The following is a 21455-nucleotide window of genomic DNA, read 5'->3' as shown; positions in this document are numbered from 1 at the left end:
GCAGCCGATTACCCTCCTCAAAGACACTGCCAGTACGATCGAGGGCTCCTCCGACAGCTCTTCGCTTTGGCCTGGACATCCACTTTTTGATTTCCATATTATGTATTTTATGTGCCCTCTTTGCATCCATTGCAGCCTGGTGATCCTGAAAGGGGGATCCTTCCATCTGTGGTCCCTTCTCAAGGTTTCTCATTTTTCCCCTGGTAGGGTTTTTTCGTTTTTCCTTGCCCTTTTGGGAGCTCAAGATCAGGGGATGCTTTGAGAATAATTGTCAATTGTTTGTCTATGTGAAGCCCTTTGAGACTGCTTGTGATTTAGGGCTATACAAATAAACTTGACTTGACTTGACTCTCAGTTCCAACAGGGTGATCGGCAGCAAATTTAGCATGCTTTATCTGAAAATGTCGCTCCAAATTCCTCTTCTTGTTATTTGACAACTTATTGCAAATCAAACATGCAGGCAATGCTTCAGCATTGGCAATGAAAGCAAATAGTTTAGTCCATGTTTTCTTAAAGCCTCTGTTCTCATCAGCAATCATTCTCTTTTTGCCTTTTGAATCCATGGCCAATCACTCACACACCTGTTTGTCTACAACTCGCATGTGCTGTGTCGTAGACCATGACGCAATTTTGCTATTTGGCGCCATTCTTGAATTCAGTATTTTAATATGTTTACAACTACCGTAATTTTCGGACTATTAGTCGCTCCGGAGTATAAGTCGCACCACCCATAAAATGCACAATAACGTGAAAAAAAACATAAATAAGTCACTCCGGAGTATAAGTCGCACTTTTGGGGCAAATTTATTTGTCAAAATCCAACACCAAAAACAGACACGAACCAGCAACAACAGGCTAAACGATACAGTATGCTAACGTGACATACACAAACGAGAGGCTGAGAACGGGCCTAACGTAACATTCAGAGTTATTCAAATGATTATTACATAAATAACACGTTTATCAAACCATCTATGTCACTCCAAATCATAAAATACATCGATCATCGATCGTGTAAACAATGCCGCGTACGCGCGCCGTCGGACTCGTGATCTGCATGTCTAATTATTCCACAGACCCATATTTCAAATAACTATCTTCACCTTCATCTTCTTCCACTTATCCAGGGTCGGGTCGCGGGGACAGCAGCTTTAGGAGGGACTCCCAGACCTCCGTCTCCGCAGCCACTTCCTCCAGCTCATCCCGGGGGATCCCAAGGATTTCCCAGGCCAGCCGAGAGACATAGTCTCTCCAGCGCGTCCTGGGTCGTCCCCGGGGTCTCCTACCGGTGGGACATGCCCGGAACACCTCCCCAGGGAGGCGTCCAGGAGGCATCCTAATGAGATGCCCGAGCCACTTCATCTGGCTCCTCTCAACGTGTAGGAGCAGCGGCTCTACTCCGAGTCTCTCCCGGATGACCGAGCTTCTCACCCTATCTCTAAGGGAGAGCCCAGACACCCTGCGGAGGAAACTCATTTCAGCCGCTTGTATCCTGGATCTCGTTCTTTCGGTCACGACCCATAGCTCGTGACCATAGGTGAGGGTAGGAGCGTAGATCGACCGGGAAAATCAAGAGCTTTGCCATTTGGCTCAGCTCTCTCTTCACCACGATGGGCCGGTACAGAGTCCGCATTACTGCCGACGTGCACCGATCCGCCTGTCGATCTCGCGCTCCATCCTGCCCTCACTCGTGAACAAGACCCCAAGATACTTAAACTCCTCCACTTGGGGCAGGATCTCATCCCTGATCCGGAGAGGGCAGTCCACCCTTTTCCAACCGAGGACCATGGACTCGGATTTGGAGGTGCTGACCCTCATCCCGACCGCTTCGCACTCGGCTGCGAACCGCTCCAGTGAGAGCTGGAGATCACGGACTGAATAAGCCAACAGCACCACGTCATCTGCAAAAAGCAGTGACGCGATGCTGAGGTCCCCAAACCGGACCCCCTCAACGCCTCGGCTGCGCCTAGAAATTCTGTCCATAAAAATTATGAACAGAATCGGTGACAAAGGGCAGCCTTGGCGGAGTCCAACCCTCACTGGGAACGAATCCGACTTACTGCCGGAAATGCCGACCAAACTCTGGCATCGGTGATACAGGGACCGAACCACCCTTATCAGTTGGCTCGGCACCCCGTACTCCCAAAGCACCCTCCAGAGAACCTCCCGAGGGACACGGTCGAACGCCTTCTCCAAGTCCACAAAACACATGTGGACCTGTTGGGCGAACTCCCTTGCACCCTCGAGGATCCTGCCGAGGGTGTAGAGCTGGTCCACTGTTCCACGGCCAGGACGAAAGCCACACTGCTCTTCCTTAATCCGAGGTTCGACCTCCCGACGGATTCTCCTCTCCTGCACCCCTGAATAGACCTTACCAGGGAGGCTGAGGAGTGTGATTCCCCTGTAATTGGAACACACCCTCCGGTCCCCCTTCTTAAAGAAGGGAACCACCACCCCAGTCTGCCAATCCAGAGGCACCATCCCGGATGTCCACGCAATGCTGTAGAGGCATATCAGCCATGACAGCCCCACAACATCCAGAGCCTTTAAGAACTCCGAGCGGATCTCATCCACCCCCGGGGCCTTGCCACCAAGGAGTTTTTTAACTACCTTAGTGACTTCGACCTCCGAGATTGGATAGTCCGCCTCAGAGTCCTCAGGCCCTGCTTCCACAATGGAAGGCGTGTCGGTGGAATTGAGGTCTTCGAAGTATTCCCCCCACCGACTCACGACATCCGGAGTCGAGGTCAGCAGCACACCATCTCCACTGTAAACAGTGTTGACCGTGCACTGCTTCCCCCTCCTGAGACGCCGGATGGTAGTCCAGAATTTCCTCGAAGCCGTCCGGAAGTCATTCTCCATGGCCTTGCCAAACTCCTCCCACGCCCGAGTTTTTGCCTCAGCAACCGCCGAAGCCGCGTTCGGCTTGGCCATCCGGTACCTGTCAGCTGCCTCCGGAGTCCCGCAGGCCAAAACTCCTTCTTCAGCTTGACGGAATCCCTTACCGCCGGTGTCCACCAGCGGGTTCGGGGATTGCCGCCACGACAGGCACCAACACCCTTACGGCCACAGCTCCGGTCGGCTGCCTCAACAATGGAGGCGCGGAACATGGTCCACTCGGACTCAATGTCCCCCGCCTCCCCCGGGATGTGGAAAAAGCTCTGCCGGAGGTGGTAGTTGAAGCTCTTCCTGACAGGGGATTCTGCCAGACGTTCCCAGCAGACCCTCACAGAGCGTTTGGGTCTGCCAGGTCGGACCGGCATCTTCCCCCACCATCGGAGCCAACCCACCACCAGATGGTGATCAGTTGACAGCTCCGCCCCTCTCTTCACCCGAGTGTCCAAAACATGCGGCCGCAAATCCGATGACACGACTACAAGGTCGATCAACGAACTGCGGCCTAGGGTGTCCTGGTGCCAAGTGCACACATGGACACCCTTATGCTTGAACTTGGTGTTCATTATAGAAAATCCGTGTTGAGCACAGAAGTCCAATAATAGAACACCGCTCGAGTTCAGATCCGGGGGGCCGTTCCTCCCAATCACGCCCTTCCAGGTCTCACTGTCATTGCCCACGTGAGCATTGAAGTCACCCAGTAGAACGATGGAGTCCCCAGAAGGAGCGCTCTCCAGCACTTCCTCCAGGGACTCTAAGAAGGGTGGGTCCTCTGAGCTGCCGTTCGGTGCATAGACACAAACAACAGTCAGGACCCGTCCCCCCACCCGAAGGAGGAGGGAGGCTACCCTCTCGCTCACCGGGGTGAACCCCAATGTGCAGGCGCCCAGCCGGGGGGCAATAAGTATGCCAACACCTGCTCGACGCCTCTCACCGTGGGCAACTCCAGAGTGGAAGAGAGTCCAGCCCCTCTCGAGAGGGCTTGTACCAGAGCCCAAACTATGTGTGGAGGCAAGTTCGACTATGTCTAGTCGGAACCTTTCGGCCTCACACACCAGCTCGGGCTCCTTTTCAGCCAGAGAGGTGACATTCCATGTCCCTAGAGCCAGCCTCTGCAGCTGGGGATCGGACCGCCAAGGTCCCCGCCTTTGGCCGCCGCCCAGCTCACTATGCACCCGACCCTTTTGGCCCCTCCTATAGGTGGTGAGCCCATTGGAAGGGGGACCCACGTTTTCTTTTCGGGCTATGCCCGACCGGACCCCATGAGCGAAGGCCCGGCCACCAGGCGCTTTCCTTCGAGCCCCACCTCCAGGCCTGGCTCCAGAGAGGGGCCCCGGTGACCCGCGTCCGGGCGAGGGAAAACGACGTCCATATATTTTTTTCATCATAAGGGCTATTCTGAGCCGTGCTTTGTCTGGCCCCTCACCTAGGACCCTTCTGCCATGGGTGACCCTACCAGGGGCATGAAGCCCCAGACAACATGACTCCTAGGATCATAGGGGCACGCAAACCCCTCCACCACGATAAGGTGACGACTCACGGAGGGGCAAATAACTATCATATAGCAACAATATTACCAAACCATCTGTCACTCCAAATCATAAAATACAGCGATCATCGATCGTGTAAACAATGCCGCGTACGCGCGCCGTCGGACTCGTGATTTGTATGTCGAATTATTCCACAGACCCATATAACGATATACAAAGTATATTTCAAATAACTATCATATAGCACCAATATTACCAAACCATCTGTCACTCCAAATCATAAAATCCATCAATCATTGATCGTGTAAACAATGCCGCAAGCGCGCCGTCAGACTCGTGATTTGCATGTCTGGCGTGATGTGTGATCGCATGCTGTCCATCACAAGCAGAGCTTGCATCCTAAATTGCATTGCTGCCCCTACTGTTTTTTGTTTTTTTTACATCACCACACTAAACTCTCTTCACCAGACCTGTGCTTTTTAAAAACTCAAAAAAACAGCGCTTTCCCCTCCCAGTTGTTGCGTCACGGCCAATGGTGAAATTTAAATCACCCTCGATCAGTTTAGTTTGAAAATAACTATATTTATTTTTTAGTTGTTTTTTTTTTGTTTTGTTTATTTGTTTCATGAACTTGAATATTGTGCTTTAAAATGTGAATTGCTTTATTCGTTTTTTCAGTGTATTAAAAATAATGTGAGGTGATCAACTGTACTAGTAAGTAATGTGTTAATGATCAAGTAAAATGTTTTCGAAAAAAAACGCATATAAGTCGCTCCTGAGTATAAGTCGCCCCCCCACCCAAACTATGAAAAAAAAGCGACTTATAGTCCGAAAATTACGGTACATACATTTTTACAGCATGAGACTGGTTGTGCCATGATTACCATATAAAAACCATATTTAAAAAACAAAACAAAAAAAACAACAACACATTTTTCCATTTTCACGCATTTTTGCAAAAATTCCTGGGAGCCGCTAGGGAGCGTGCTAAAGAGCCGCAGGTTGCCGACCCCTGAACCAAGCTATGCATATTCTTCTTTGTTTTTATTGGCGGAACCAATGCATCCCGCCACCTGCTGTATAAGAGTGTAATGACACATCATCGTCACAGAGCAAGGGCAAAACCGGTAGCAGACAAAAAAAAATTTTGGTCAGTTGCCACAGATAACTGATTAAGTGGGAAACAATGATGGTAAATGTATGGTAAGCAAGTTACGTCAGCATTAAGGTAGCTTACATTATTTGGAATTTTCTTGGTTTTTCAGGTCTTGCATTATTTGGAAGTCCAGAAACCTGCAGACATGAGTCGCCATCTCCTGCCATGCATAATACATGCTACAATTTTGAAGTTGAAAGAAGAAGGTGAGTACCTCTCAATCAAAAACATGCACGTAAGTAATTTGGTTTTGTTTTTACAGGTAAATTTTGACTGGTACACTCTCCTTCAAAGGTTTTTAAACCACATATATTGTAAATTGTGTATCAAATCCATATATAGAAATAAATAGTCACTTTCTTGTATATCCTGAGTCATCTCCAGGACCTCCTTTCTGTGGTTCATACTCATAACTTTTATTGAGGAAGCATTCTACATGGATGCCCGGACCACCTTATTATGCTCCTATTATGGCCCGAATATAAGACGGTGTTTTTTGCATTGAAATAAGACTGAAAAAGTGGGGGTCGTCTTACATTCAGGGTCTAGACATTATACCCATTCACAACACTAGATGGCGCCAGATATCTTTAAAGCAAATGCTGAACTCCCCAGCCCAAACCAAACGCCTGTCATAAAGAATAAAAATAAAAATAGCGGTTGCACAAAGAAGAAAAATAAAAAAAAATAGCAGTAAGAAAGAAAAGAGAAGAAAATAAGAGAAGCGATAACAGAAAATGGAGAAACTGTTAGAAAGGTTCCTATGATGATGTTAAAATGTTGGACAGTTACGTCATTGCGCTGCTGCGTATTGTGAGCGATGTCCAATGTTGAGCCAGGAAAAACAAAGATGTAGAGGATAGAGTTGGTTCTTTATTGGCAAGATCTTGGGTTGTTTAATGGCAGTCAGTACACATGGCCCGGCGGCACATGAAACAACAGCTTCCTTCTCCAGGTCAGCTTCTTTTATACTGCCCGGAAAGGCAGGAATTGTCACATGACCATTTGGTACCTGAGTGTGGGGGGCAATGTTGGACAGTTACGTCATTGCGCTGTTGCATATTGTGAGCGATGTCCAATGTTGAGCCAGGAAAAACAAAGATGTAGAGGATATAGTTGGTTCTTTATTGGAAAGATCTTGGATTGTTTAATGGCAGTCAGTACACATGGCAGTAGATAAAACAACAGCTTCCTTCTCCAGGTCAGCTTCTTTTATACTGCCCGGAAAGGCGGGAACTTGTCACATGACCATTTGGTACCGGAGTGTGGCGGGCGTCACCCCCCCGTGTGTGTGCCTATGTGTGTGTGTTCATTCAGTTATGTATGTTGTGTTCGTGTTCTGATGGAGCAGTTATGTGTATATAAACTAATAAAGATAATTGTACAGATATGAGCATCAAAACGTACATGAGATGGTCTAACCCAGGGGTGCTCACACTTTTTCAGCATGCGACCAAACGTCGTATATACCCTATACCCTTTTGCCAGTTTGCCTGTATGCCCCTATGAGCCACAGTGCCGGTTACTTTTGTGCCAATAATTCAGTAAAGCAATCAAAACGGAACCACGTATTCCCTCCTGTGTTCTGGCCGACACCCGGGGGCGAAAAGAGCGGAACCTTCCGAGCCAAGTTCTCAGGCTCGAAGATCGGCCAGGTTAACCAGCAGCTGAGGAGAAGTTATGATGCAAACTTCAAGATGATGGTGATAAATCATAGTCAAAGTCAGCTTTATTGTCAATTTCTTCACATGTTAAGACACACAAATAGATCGAAATTACGTTTCCCACCGACCCACTGTGACTAGACACATTACACAACACATACGAGCAAATAGCACAAAGAGTAAAAACGAATAGACAAGAGCGATGAATAAGTAATAAGCAAATAACCCAAATAAATAAACGATAAATAAATCAAAAAATAAAAAAATAAATCAAAAAATAAATAAATAAGCAAAATGGAGCAAGCGTGCATACAGCAGACAGCCAGAATATAGCGCAAAAGAACAGGACGTTATGCTGCCGGGGGTGGAGGGGGGAAAGAATTCAGGATCCTGACAGCTTGGAGTATGAAGTTGTTGGCGAGTCTGGTGGTGCGGGAGCGCAGGCATCTGTACCTCTTCCCAGAGGGCAGAAGATCAAACAAAGAGTGAGCGGGGCAACTCACATCACGCACAATCGCGGTCGCCTTGCGGGTGAGACGGGAGGTGTAAATGTCCTTCAGGGAGCCCCGATGATCTTACTAGCATTGTTCACTATGCGCTGCAGAGCCTTCATGTTGTATTCAGTGCAGCCACCACCCCACACAGCGATACAACTGGAGAGGACGCTCTCAATGGTGCCACAGTAGAATGTGGTCATGATGGCAGGAAGAGCACTTGCTCGCCTGAGTTTTTGCAGAAAGTACAGGCGGCGCTGAGCTTTCTTCGCCAGTGACGCAGCGTTGGTGGTCCAGGAGAAGTCCTCACTGATGTGCACCCCCAGGAATCTGGTGCTGCTCACTCTCTCCACCGCAGCACCGTCGATGGTCAGCGGCAGGTGTTGGGCATGACCCTTCCGGAAGTCAACAACAATCTCCTTGGTCTTACTGACGTTCAGCAGGAGGTTGTTGTCCCTGCACCACGTGGCCAGAAGGTCGACCTCCGACCTGTATTGGGTCTCGTCGCCCCCGGTGATGAGACCCACCACAGTCGTGTCGTCGGCATATTTCAGCACGCGGTTGCTGCTGTAGGTTGCGGCGCAGTCATGCGTCAGCAGGGTGAAGAGCAGCGAACTGAGCACGCAGCCTTGAGGGGCCCCCGTGCTCAGCGTGATGCTGCCGGAGACATTGTCACCAACACGTACTACCTGAGGCCTCTGACAGAGGAAATCCAGTAGCCAGTTGCAAAGGCAGGTACTGAGGCCCAGCTTGTCGAGTTTGCAGATGAGAGGCTGTGGAACAATGGTGTTGGATGCAGAACTGAAGTCCACAAACAGCAATCTCATATACAAGTCTCTGTTCTCCAGGTGGGTGAGGGCAGAGTGGAGGGCAGAGCAGATGGCATCCTCAGAGGACCGATTGGCTCGGAAGGCAAACTGGCAGGGGTCTATGATGGGGGGAAGAACAGATCTGACGTGCACCAAGACAAGCCGCTCAAAGCACTTCATGACGATGGGCGTCAGTGCCACAGGGCGGTAGTCATTGAAGCAGGAAGGAGCAGGATTTTTCGGCACAGGTATGATGGTGGCAGCCTTGAAACATGACGGGACGATGGCCTGCTGCAAGGAAATGTTAAAGATGTCCGTGAGACATCCATCAGCTCCTCAGCGCAGTCCTTCAGTGCACGCCCCGGGATGTTGTCCGGGCCCGCCGACTTACGGGTTTTGATAGCGGCAAGCGTCCTCCTCACGCTAACGGGAGAGAGGCACAGGGGCTGCTCGTTCGGAGGGGGAGGGGTCTTCAGCGGGCAAGTGCTGTTTTGAGCATTGAAGCAAGCAAAGAAGCGGTTCAGTTCGTTGAGCAGAGGGACGTCGCCCTCACAGCTGTGGAGCGGGCTTGTAGTCCGTGATGGTCTGAATGCCTTGCCACAGGCCCCGAGCATCCCTGCTGTCTTTGAAGTGGGCAGTAATCTTGGAAGAGAATGCCTTTTTCACATCCTTGATGCCTTGGGACAGGTTCGCCCTAGCTGATCTCACGCCCGCTTCATCCCCAGCCCTGTAGGCTTTGTCTCTGGCCCTCAGCAGCCCGAGGACAGCCCCTGTCAGCCATTGATAGCGGCAAGCGTCCTCCTCACGTTAACGGGAGAGAGGCACAGGGGCTGCTCGTTCGGAGGGGGAGGGGTCTTCAGCGGGCAAGTGCTGTTTTGAGCATTGAAGCAAGCAAAGAAGCGGTTCAGTTCGTTGAGCAGAGGGACGTCGCCCTCACAGCTGTGGAGCGGGCTTGTAGTCCGTGATGGTCTGAATGCCTTGCCACAAGCCCCGAGCATCCCTGCTGTCTTTGAAGTGGGCAGTAATCTTGGAAGAGAATGCCTTTTTCACATACTTGATGCCTTGGGACAGGTTCGCACTAGCTGATCTCACGCCCGCTTCATCCCCAGCCCTGTAGGCTTTGTCTCTGGCCCTCAGCAGCCCGAGGACAGCCCCTGTCAGCCATGGCTTCCAGTTAGCCCGAGTGACGATGTATTTTTTGAGTGTCACATCATCAATGCACTTCGCGATGTAAGAGGTCAAAGAGTCAGTATACTCCTCATTGTCCGTCTGATTGTTGCAAGTGGCTGCTTAAACATTTCCCGGTCTGTAGTGCCAAAGCAGTCTCGAAGAGCATCAGAGGCCCCCTCAGGCCACACTCTCACCCGCTTGCGAACCGGCCTGGAAGTTCTCACTCTTTGTCTGTACGCGGGCGTAAGCAGAACGGTGACGTGGTCAGAAAGTCCAATGTGGGGGAAGGGGGTGGCCTTGAAAGCTCCTTTATGTGCAGTGTAGACCAGGTCCAGGAAGCTGTCACCACGAGTTGGAAAATTCACATGCTGGTGAAGCTTTGGAAAGACAGACTTCAGGTCGGTATGATTAAAATCACCAGCGAAGATGGTGAAACCGTCAGGGTGCGCCGTCTGCTGATCACTGACAGCCTGGTACACTTCACTAAGGGCCGTGATCCTGTCACTCCCAACGTTGGAAGGTGGGATGTAGACCGCGACAAGCAGAATCGCAGTAAATTCCCTTGGCAGATAGAAAGGACGGCACTTAATGATCACAAACTCCGCCAGTGGCGAGCAGTGCCTGCACACAACTACAGAGTCCCGGCACCATTCGTCACGGATGTAGACACAGATACCTCCTCCACGTGATTTTCCCCCTTTTTCAATGGCCCAGTCCGCTCGATAGCACGCTAGCTGATCCAGTTGCACAGCTGAGTCTGGAATGTTGACATTCAGCCAAGTCTCAGTGAACACGAGCACACAGCAGTTACTCACTGTCCGGTTCGTGGATCTCAGCAGTCGAATGTAATCCAGTTTGTGAGTCCAGCAACCGAACGTTCGCCAGAAGAATGGAAGGCATGGCCGGGCGAGCTGGGTTCGCGGCTAGCCTGGCCTGGACACCTCCGCGCTTGCCCCCTCTTCTGCCTCCTCGCACACCGCTTCCAACGCTGTCTATCCGGGGAAGGAGTAGCAGATGAGTCCGGCGTTGATTCAGGCCGGAGTAGTCCCAGTGTCTTTAATGTCTCCAAGGCAGAGTCTTCAAACATTTGCAAAGCGGCTGTGAAATATGGTGTCAATGTATGTCGATGTCAAATATGGAGTGTAATGTATGGAGATGGAGAGCTCAAAAAGATCGCCTAAAAAACGCTCACAATCAGAGAAAAGCTTTCCGTGGTCCTCAGAGCGGCTGCTTTCAAGAGCTCGACAGGATCATTTGTTTCAGATGTACTGTAAATATTTTCTGTATAAAAATTACATTTGGTGTTCAAAAAGTATTTTTTCAAATGTGAGTTCTGAAAAAGAGGGGGTCATCTTTATAATCAAGGTCGTCATATATTTGGGCCAAACCGGTATAACATAAATAACAATTTTATCAAACCATCCACGTCATTCCAAATCCTTAAATCCATCAAAATCTTCATCCTTTGTGTCACTTATAAACAACGGCGCTGTTTACTCCAGAAATACATGTGGCACTGAGGTCAGACTCATTATCAGTGGTGGCTCCAATTATTCCACAGGCCTAGTGCGTCCTCATGCGGTTTAAAGTTAAAATAACATATGAAGTGATCAACTATACTAAAGTAAGTAATGTGTTTATGATCAAGTAATAATGTGTTAATAATTTCACATATAAGTCGCTCCTGATTACAAATCGCACCGCGGCCAAAGTATGAAAAACGACTTATAGTCCGGAAAATACATTAATCAGACCCGAAATAGATACAGTGCCATGCGGAAGTATTTGGCCATCTTGAACCTTCCGACCTTTTGCTACATTTCAAGTTTCACGCATAAAAATATAAAATTGTAATTGTTTGTGACAGACCAACAAGAAGGACACAAGCATGAAGTGGAACAAAATTCATTTTATATTTAACACCTTTTCTTTCAGTGCAGCAAACTCTCTCCAGCAGTTCATTGAGGATATGTGAATGATCCAATGTTGACGCAAATGATTGATGATGATAAATAACTATCATCATCATTATATGATGACTTGAATACCTGTGTGTATTCAAGTCATCATATAAATGCCACATGCTCTGTTATAGTCCCAGAGGTCTGTTTAAAGCGCAGAGAGCATCATGAAGTCCAAAGGACATACCAAACAGGTCAGGGATACCGTTGTGGAGAAGTTTAAAGCTGGATTTGGATACGAAAAAATTTCCCAAGCTTTAAACATACCAAGGAGCTCCACAAGAGATATTAAAATGAACAGAGTATCAGACCACTGCAAATATGAAGACCTGGCTGTCCCTGTAAAATTTCAGTTCAAACAAGGAAAAGACTGGTCAGAGATGTGCCAAGACGCCCATGATCACTCTGAATGAACTGCAAAGATCTACAGCTGAGGTGTGAGACTCTGTCCATTGGACAACGATCAGTTATATACTGCACAAATTTGGCCTTTATGAAAAAGTGGCAAGAAGAAAGCCATTTCTTAAACATATCTATAAAAAGTATCATTTAAATTTTACCACAAGCCACCTGGGAGACACGCTAAACATCTGGAAGATGTTATGTTTGACGTAAAAGCAACACATCTCATCACCCTGAACACACCACTCCCACTGTCAAACATGGTGGTGATAGCATCATGGCTTAGGCCTGCTTTTCTTCAGCAGGGACAGGAATGATGGGAAGCGGGCTGGCGCAAAATACAGAAACATTCTGGAAGATTATTTGTTGAAGTTTGCAAAAGACAGACTGGGATGGAGATTTATCTTGCAACAAGACAATCATCCAAAACATAAAGCAAAATCTACAATGAAATGATTCGTAAATCACAATATCCAGGTTTTATAATGGCTAGACATGGATCCAATCTGTAGAACTGAAAACATTTGTTTGCTCTCCATTCAACCTTACTGAGCTCAAGCTGTTTTTCAAGGAAAAACGCGTAAAAAATTATGTTTCTCGATGTGCAAAAATGATAGACATTCCCCAAGCAACTTGCAGCTGTAATTGCATAAAAAATATTAACTAAATTTTCATTTTTTTTTTATTCCCTAAATACATTTGAAATAGCCAATAAACTTTGTTCCACTAAATTGTGTCCCACTTTATGTGGATTCTTCACAAAAAATGAATATATCTGCCTTTGATGCCTAAATGTGGCACTTAATGCTTTTTGCACTTCTGGTTGGATGTCAAAGTTCTTTTTGCTGTACTGTACTTGTGCTGTACACTGACAATAAATTTGAATTTAATCTAATCTAATCTAAAAAAGGTCAACATTCGAGGGGACGTATACATTCACAAGGCACTGTATGTGAATATTTCTATTCAAGCTATCTTTCATCATCATCATCATCGGTTTAAAGTCCGCTTTCCAGGCGCCGCTGGGTTGGACTGGATTCTCGATATGGCTTTCTTCCACCGGGAACAGTCCATGGCCATCTCATGGTTGATGCCGAGTGCCTTCATGTCGGCTGCCACGGTCGTCTGCCAGGTCTTTTTAAACCGACCACTGGGTCTTGTTCCCTCTACGTTATACGACATGACTTTCTTCACCCAGTCATTCTCATCCTTCCTCACTACATGTCCGTACCATTGCAGTCTGCCTCTCCTCACCACATCCTCTTTCTCAGCTCTGCACTGGTCTTTTCCTCCCTCATTGACACACCACACATCCATCTGATCATCCTCATTTCTGCTCTGTTTAGTTAGTTTTCTTCTTCTGTTTTCAGGGCCATGCCTCACTTCCGTACGTCATAGCACTTCTGACGCAGGCTGAGTACACTTGGCCTCTCATCTTCTGGGATGGTGCCTTAGATGTTAAGAAGGGCATGAATTCCCTGAATTTCTTCCACCTGCTTCTCACCCTTGTGGTCACTGCTAGGTCCACCCCCCCATCAGCGTTGAGCATATCTCCAAGGTAGCAGAAGCTGTCCACCACCTCGTACATCTCCCCATCTACTACGAGCCCCTCTTGCTCAGCTGGGTCTGCTTGGGCGACTTCTCCCCTGCACCGCTTGCATTGGAAGGTCTCACGCAGCTAGTAGGCTGCCTTTTACTCCGCTGCATCTCCGGTGTACCCATCTCTGACAACCCTTGCACCGGATAGAGTTAGCTTGCACTCCCTTCCCGCAAACTCCACATGGCCATGGTCCTGACTGCGGTATCACTCCCAGGCCAGCACCACCGACCATCACTTTTGATTTTGCCGCATTCACCCTCATTCCTTTCACTTCCAAGCATGTCTTCCAGGCCACTAGCTTCCTAGCTAGGTCTTCTCGACTGTGAGCCATCAACTCCAGGTCATCCGCGTAGAGCAGCTCCCATGGTAATCCACCCCTCACTTCCCTCTATAACACATCCATCACAATAGCAAACAGCAATGGGCTGAGCACTGATCCCTGGTGCACCCCTACCCTTACTTCAAACTCATTACTGTCGCCAACTCCTGTTCTAACAGCTGTGTATGCTCTGCAGTAGAGAGCCATCACAGCCTTAACAAGTCCCTCTTCCACGCCCGACTTCCTTAGGGCCCACCTCACCACCTCCCTTGGCACCCTGTCGAATGCTTTTTCTAGGTCAACAAAAGCGAAGTACAACCTCTTCCTCTTCTCCTGGTGTTTCTCTTGCATCTGTCGGGTGATAAAAATTGCGTCTGTTGTACCTTTACCAGGCATGAAGCCATACTGCATTTTGTCCACCTCTACCCGTGACCTCACCCTCCTTTCCAACACCCTCTCCAACAGCTTCATTCCATGCTCCAGCAGCTTTATTGCCCTGTATGACCCACATGCGAGTGGGTCCCCCTTCTCTTTTAATAGAGGCACCAGGACGCTTTTTGTCCAGTCCTCCAGAATGTGCCCCTCAGCGATGACACTGTTACACAGGTCAGTCATCTACTGCACACCGATGTCTCCCGCTGCCTTTAGCATCTCTGCCACCACTCCAGATGGTCCAGCTGCCTTTCCATCCTTCGTGGCCTTCATGGCTTTGACCACTTCTGTTCGCGTGATCGGGCAACATTCACCCTCCACTTCGTCGCATCCCACCTCTCCATCCCAGTCATTCTCCACATTCAGCAGCTTCTCCATGTACCTTCGCCATAGTTCCTTCACTCCTCTGTTGTCTGTCACGATGTTGCCATCCTCATCCTTCACGCAGTTTGCACCGGTCACATCACGCCTCTCCTTAACCATTTGCTTCGCTATCTTGAAGAAGCTCTTTTGTCCTCTCTCACTCTCCAATTCACTTGCAAATTATTTCCTCTTGGTCTCTTGAGCCTCCCACACTGCTGTCCGTGATACCCTCTTTGCCTCTACATACCGCGCTCGGTCTGCCTCCCCTTTGGACTTCTTCCATACTTTATGGCGTCACAAAAAATGCATATATCTCTGATTGAAGCCTAAATGTGGCAAAAAGTGAAAGTTCAAGGGGACGTATACATTCACAAAGCACTGTATATGACAGCTCTCCTCGGGCCAATTTTAACCTCTGAAAATATCACAAAACAATTAACGTTTACTCAGCTGACTGAAAAGAGCAAGAAATGTGCAGCCTACATGCATCTTAGGTACCATTTCTGCCATTTCTATACATAACGCGTGCCGAGGGGCTTTTCATAAACGTATTTGTTCGTAGGTCATTATGTATTAGATTTCAATCAAAAAGCATTAGTTTGACTTTGCTACATGACGTCCTGTTCTTTTGCGCTATGATCTGGCTGTCTGCTATTGGCGCGCTTGCTCCATTTTGCTGCTCTTATTTGTCTATTTATTTATTTATTGTTTATTTATTTGGGTTATTTGCTTATTACTTATTCGTTGCTCTTGTCTGTTCGTTTTTACTCTTTGTGCTATTTGATGTGAGTGTTGTGTCTAGTCACCGTGGGACGGTGGGAAACGTAATTTCGATCTCTTTGTGTGCCTTGACAGGTGAAGAAATTGACAGTAAAGCGGACTTTGACTTTGATTTTTTTACAGAGGCTACTCCAGGGGGTACACCTGCACCACTAATCCAAATGCGGCCACACTGGACTCTGTGATGGCCACATTTCTTTTTCAGTCTGTGCATCCATCCATCCATTTTCTATTTAAAAATTTACTAAGGCAGTCGAGATCCGAATCGAGGTTAGCAACATCCCATCTCCACTATACACCGTGTTAATGGTGAATCCCTCCTGAGAAGCCGGATGGTGGACCAAAATTTCCTCAAAGTCATCCGGAAGTCATTTTTCCATTGCCTCACCAAACTCTTCCCACAGGTTTTTGCATTAGCAACCGCCAAAGTCATATTCCTCTTGGCCGTCCAGAACCATTCAGCTGCTTCTGGAGTCCCACGGGACAACAAGGCCCAATAGGACTCTTTCTTCAGCTCGACAGCATCCCTTACCGTCTGTATCACCAGAGTGTTCGGGGTTGCTGCAATGACAGGTACCGACCATAGCTCCAATCGGCCACCTCAACAATGGAGGCACAAAAGATGGTCCACTCAGACAACATGTCCCCCACCTCCCCCGGGACGTGGGCAACGTTGGAGTTGGGAATTGGAATGCTTTCTGTTTGGATTCTTCTGGATGTTCCCAACAGACCCTCACAATGCGTTTTGGTCTGTCACATCACACCAGCATCTTCCCCCACCATTGGAGCCAACACACCACCAGGTGGTGATAAATTAACAGCTCTGACCCTCTCTTTACTCGAGTATCCAAAACATGTGGCCGCAAAACCTATGACGTGACTACAAAGTCGCTCATTGAACTGCGGCCTTGGGTGTCCTGGTGTCAAATGCACACATGGACACCTTATGCTTGAACATTGTGTTTATGGACAAACAATATTGCACACAGAAGTCCAATAACAGAACACCCCTGGGGTTCTGATTTGGGGGTCCATTCCTCCCAATCATACCCCTCCAGGTCTCACTCGCACTGGGCTACGGGGGCGCGTCAGTCGGCCAGCACGCAAGAGCAGAGCCGTGACACTTTAAAGATACAAGATTCAAGAAGATTCAAGAATTTTTATTCGCCATGTTTGAGCGTGCCAAACAAGGAATTTGACTTCGGTACATCACAGCCTCTGTTCAACATTTAGGTGACTGACAACACTCAGGACATGTGTGAAAAATGACAAACATTCTCAAACATCCCCTGGTGTTAAACTCCCAGGAGGACAAGGAAAAACTCAAAACTCCAACTAGGGGAAATGAGAAACCTTGAGAAGAGACCACAGATGGGAGGATCCTTCTTCCAGGATGACCAGGCTGCAATGGATGCAGAGAGGACACATAGTACAAATAATGTAGACAATTCAAGAAAGCTGTGGAGAGCAGAATGTTTTAAAATGTTTTAAATACAATAACATATTTAAAAGTGTTTAAAATACAATAAAATATTTAAAAGTACAATGGAGTGTATGAAAATAAAATTATTAAAGTCTTGTGCGGATATGGTCACACTGTGCCGCGGGGGCGCGTCTGTCGGCCAGCACGCAAGAGCAAAGAGGAGCCATGACACTTTAACACTTCAAAAAAGGTTCATAAAACTCTTGTGTGGATATTGTAACAATATATTTACGCTTATTTATTTTCTTATTTGAATAAATCTGCAAGTCATTGAGAAAATGCAGGTGATTTAGTGATAGATATGATAGTTATATTAGTACGCCAAATACAACTGCGAGTTTTGGAACCAGCACACAGAAAGTGAAGAATAAAACAAAATGTTAAAAAGTAAATACAATTTCAACCTCCACAATTGTTTCGGGCATTTTTTAGAATGTTTCCGCCGAGATAAAGAAGAAATTTTCATTTTTTCTATTACCTTTTCAAACCTGTTTGTGATTTTTGCCCCTCACATTGTTTACTAATTTCAGTATTTTTTTTAATTCTTTTACAGAGGCATTGGAAAACATACCAACTGTGAAAAAAAACATCCAAAAAGCTACCGTTCAAGCAGGCAAGCTGCTGCAACAATTCCATCTCGACTACAATAATTTAGAGGTCAGTGGCATGCACTAGCTTACTCTTGCTGTGTAGCTTAGTTATTAAACATTGTTAAAGTAAAGCCTGACACATTGTCTCCGTTCATTAGGGTTAGGGTTGTTTGCATTGTAGTAGTATTTTTGAGTTGACCCAGGATTCTCTACTAGTTCTTCAAAGACAGCAATAGTTGGTTTTCCATCCAATGTTTTGAATTTTTAAGCGAATTTAGTGAAAATGGACAAAATGAACGTGGGACTTATCCCCGTTTCCATTTCTGATTATTTTGCGAATATTGGGAGGAGCGGAGACGGCGCCATGAGATGACGTCATATGAGAATGTCTCTTTGCCTCAAGACTGTCGGCTGCGGGAGTCGCTGATGGTGTAGGGCAAGGGTCGGGAACCTTTTTGGCGGACAGAGCCATAAATGCCCCTTTTTTAATTTCCCGTGAGAGCTATACCATTTTAGAAAAAAAACATAGGCCGAATACAATTAAATGCATGTATTTTAATTAAGACCAATGATTTTTTTGGAATGTATGTAAAGGGGTCGGGTGCAAAGTGAGCTGGGCGGCGGCCAAAGGCGGGGACCTTGGCGGTCCGATCCCCGGCTGCAGAGGCTGGCTCTAGGGACATGGAATGTCACCTCTCTGGCTGGAAAGGAGCCCGAGCTGGTGTGTGAGGCAGAAAAGTTCTGACGTGACATAGTCGGACTTGCTTCCACACATAGTTTGCGCTCTGGTACAAGCCCTCTCGAGAGTGGCTGGACTCTCTTCCACTCTGGAGTTGCCCACGGTGAGAGGCGTCGAGCAGGTGTTGGCATACTTATTGCCCCCCGGCTGGGCGCCTGCACATTGGGGTTCACCCCGGTGAGCGAGAGGGTAGCCTCCCTCCGCCTTCGGGTGGGGGGACGGGTCCTGACTGTTGTTTGTGTCTATGCACCAAACGGCAGCGTAGAGTACCCACCCTTTTTGGAGTCCCTGGAGGAAGTGCTGGAGAGCGCTCCTTCTGGGGACTCCATCGTTCTACTGGGTGACTTCAATGCTCACATGGGCAATGACAGTGAGACCTGGAAGGGCGTGATTGAGAGGAACGGCCCCCCCGATCTGAACGCGAGCGGTGTTCTATTGTTGGACTTCTGTGCTCGACACGGATTTTCTATAATGAACACCATGTTTAAGCATAAGGGTGTCCATGTGTGCACTTGGCACTAGGACACCCTAGGTCGCAGTTCCTTGATTGACTTTGTACTCGTGTCATCGGATTTGCAGCCGCATGTTTTGGACACTCGGGTGAAGAAAGGGGCGGAGCTGTCAACTGATCACCATCTGGTGGTGGGTTGGCTCCGATGGTGGGGGAAGATGCCGGTCCGACCGGGCAGACCCAAACGCTCTGTGAGGGTCTGCTAGGAACGTCTGGCAGAATCCCCTGTCAGGAAGAGCTTCAACTCCCACCTCCGGCAGAGCTTTTTCCACGTCCCGGGGAAGGCGGGGGACATTGAGTCCGAGTGGACCATGTTCCGTGCCTCCATTGTCGAGGCAGCGGATCGGAGCTGTGGCCGTAAGGTTGTTGGTGCCCGTCGTGGCGGCAATCCCCGAACCCGCTGGTGGACACCGGCGGTAAGGGATGCCGTCAAGCTGAAGGAGGAGTCCTATCGGGCCGTTTTGGCCTGTGGGACTCCAGAGGCAGCTGACGGGTATCGGATGGCCAAGCAGAACGCGGCTTCGGCGGTTGCTGAGGCAAAAACCCGGGCGTGGGAGGAGTTTGGCGAGGCTATGGAGAATGACTTCCGGACGGCTTCGAGGAAATTCTGATCCACCATCCGGCGTCTCAGGAGGGGGAAGCAGTGCACGGTCAACACTGTTTACAGTGGGGATGGTGTGCTGCTGACCTTGTTTCGGGATGTCGTTAGTCGGTGGGGGGAATACTTCGAAGACCTCCTCAATTCCACTGACACGCCTTCCATTGTGGAAGCAGGGCCTGCAGGCGGACTCTCCAATCTCGGAGGTCGAAGTCACTGAGGTAGTTAAAAAACTCCTCGGTGGCAGGGCTCCGGGGGTGGATGAGATCCGCCCGGAGTTCTTAAAGGCTCTGGATGTTGTGGGGCTGTCATGGCTGACACGACTCTACAGCATTGCGTGGACATCGGGGACGGTGCCTCTGGATTGGCAGACTGGGGTGGTGGTTCCCCTCTTTAAGAAGGGGGACCGGAGGGTGTTCCAATTACAGGGGAATCACACTCCTCAGCCTCCCTGGTAAGGTCTATTCAGGGGTGCTGGAGAGGAGGATCCGTCGGGAGGTCGAGCCTCAAATTCAGGAGGAGCAGTGTGGCTTTCGTCCTGGCCGTGGAACAGTGGACCAGCTCTACACCCTCGGCAGGATCCTCGAGGGTGCATGGCAGTTCGCCCAAACAGTCCACATGTGTTTTGTGGACTTGGAGAAGGCGTTCAACCATGTCCCTCGGGAGGTTCTGTGGAAGGTGCTTCGGGAGTACAAGGTGCCGAGCCAACTGATAAGGGCGGTTTGGTCCCTGTATCACCGATGCCAGAGTTTGGTCCGCGTTTCCGGCAGTAAGTCGGATTCGTTCCCAGTGAGGGTTGGACTCTGCCAAGGCTGCCCTTTGTCACCGATCCTGTTCATAATTTTTATGGACAGAATTTCTAGGCACAGCCAAGGCGTCGAGGGGTTCCGGTTTTGGGACCTCAGCATCGCGTCACTGATTTTTGCAGATGACGTGGTGCTATTGGCCTCTTCAGGCCGTGATCTCCAGCTCTCACTGGAGCGGTTCGCAGCCGAGTGTGAAGCGGTCAGGATGAGGGTCAGCACCTCCAAATCCGAGTCCATGGTCCTCAGTTGGAAAAGGGTGGAATGCCCTCTCCGGATCGGGGATGAGATCCTGCCCCAAGTGGAGGAGTTCAAGTATTTTGGGGTCTTGTTCACGAGTGAGGGCAGGATGGAGCGCGAGATCGACAGGCGGATAGGTGCAGCGTCGGCAGTCCTACAGAGTAGGACTCTGTACCGGTCCGTTGTGGTGAAGAGAGAGCTGAGCCTAATGGCAAAGCTCTCGGTTTACCGGTCGATCTACGCTCCTACCCTCACCTATGGTCACGAGCTATGGGTCGTGACCGAAAGAACGAGATCCAGGATACAAGCAACCGAAAAGAGTTTTTTCCGCCGCAGGGTGTCCGGGCTCTCTCTTAGAGATAGGGTGAGAAGCTGGGTCATCCGGGAGAGACTCGGAGTAGAGCCGCTGCTCCTCCACGTTGAGAGGAGCCAGATGAGGAGGCTCGGGCATCTCATCAGGATGCCTCCTGGACGCCTCCCTGGGGGATGAAGTGGCTGGGGAGAGGGAATTCTGGGAGTCCCTCCTAAAGATGCTGCCCCCGTGACCCGACCCCGGATAAGCGGAAGAAGATGGATGGATATTTGTAATGGGAAAACATGATTTGGAATTTGAACGATTCACTTCTCGAACAGCTACTCAAGAGCGACTTATGTGAATTTTTTGACAAATTTTCACAATTCAAAAATCCGCGATGTAGTGAAACCGCAATAAACGAACCGCGATGTACCAAGGGATTACTGTCATTTGAACTGCATGTGACATCAGCAGCGCGGCTGTTGTTTACATAAGGACATAGGATTCGATCACGGGATGACGAAGATGACGCCCCACGTTTGAAGGGTTTAATGATTTGGAGTGACACAAGGTTTGAAAAACCTATTTATGTTAGTTATTTGATATATTTTATTTCGTGTAGCAACTTGAATATGTTTTTATCGTTACAGTTCAGGAGTTG

At 48.7% G+C, this 21455-nt stretch overlaps 1 protein-coding gene across 3 annotated transcripts in view; it reads left to right on the top strand.

Annotated features, from left to right (window-relative positions):
- rab3gap1 (RAB3 GTPase activating protein subunit 1) overlaps positions 1–21455 on the top strand; it is a 151092-nt gene that overhangs the window by 115239 nt on the left and 14398 nt on the right. For all 3 annotated transcript variants that reach the window (XM_085919988.1, XM_085919989.1, XM_085919987.1), the window contains 2 exons: positions 5651–5747; positions 17572–17675. In XM_085919988.1, coding sequence (XP_085776114.1) covers positions 5651–5747; positions 17572–17675 — 201 coding nt within the window. The remainder of the gene's footprint in view (positions 1–5650; positions 5748–17571; positions 17676–21455) is intronic.

The sequence above is a fragment of the Syngnathus leptorhynchus genome, chromosome 9, assembly GCF_054491065.1.
Source record: "Syngnathus leptorhynchus isolate UIUO chromosome 9, UIUO_Slep, whole genome shotgun sequence".
In the NCBI taxonomy this organism is placed as follows: domain Eukaryota; kingdom Metazoa; phylum Chordata; class Actinopteri; order Syngnathiformes; family Syngnathidae; genus Syngnathus; species Syngnathus leptorhynchus.
The sequence above is the reverse complement of the archived record's forward strand: the minus strand, read 5'-3'. Positions and strand labels throughout refer to the sequence as shown.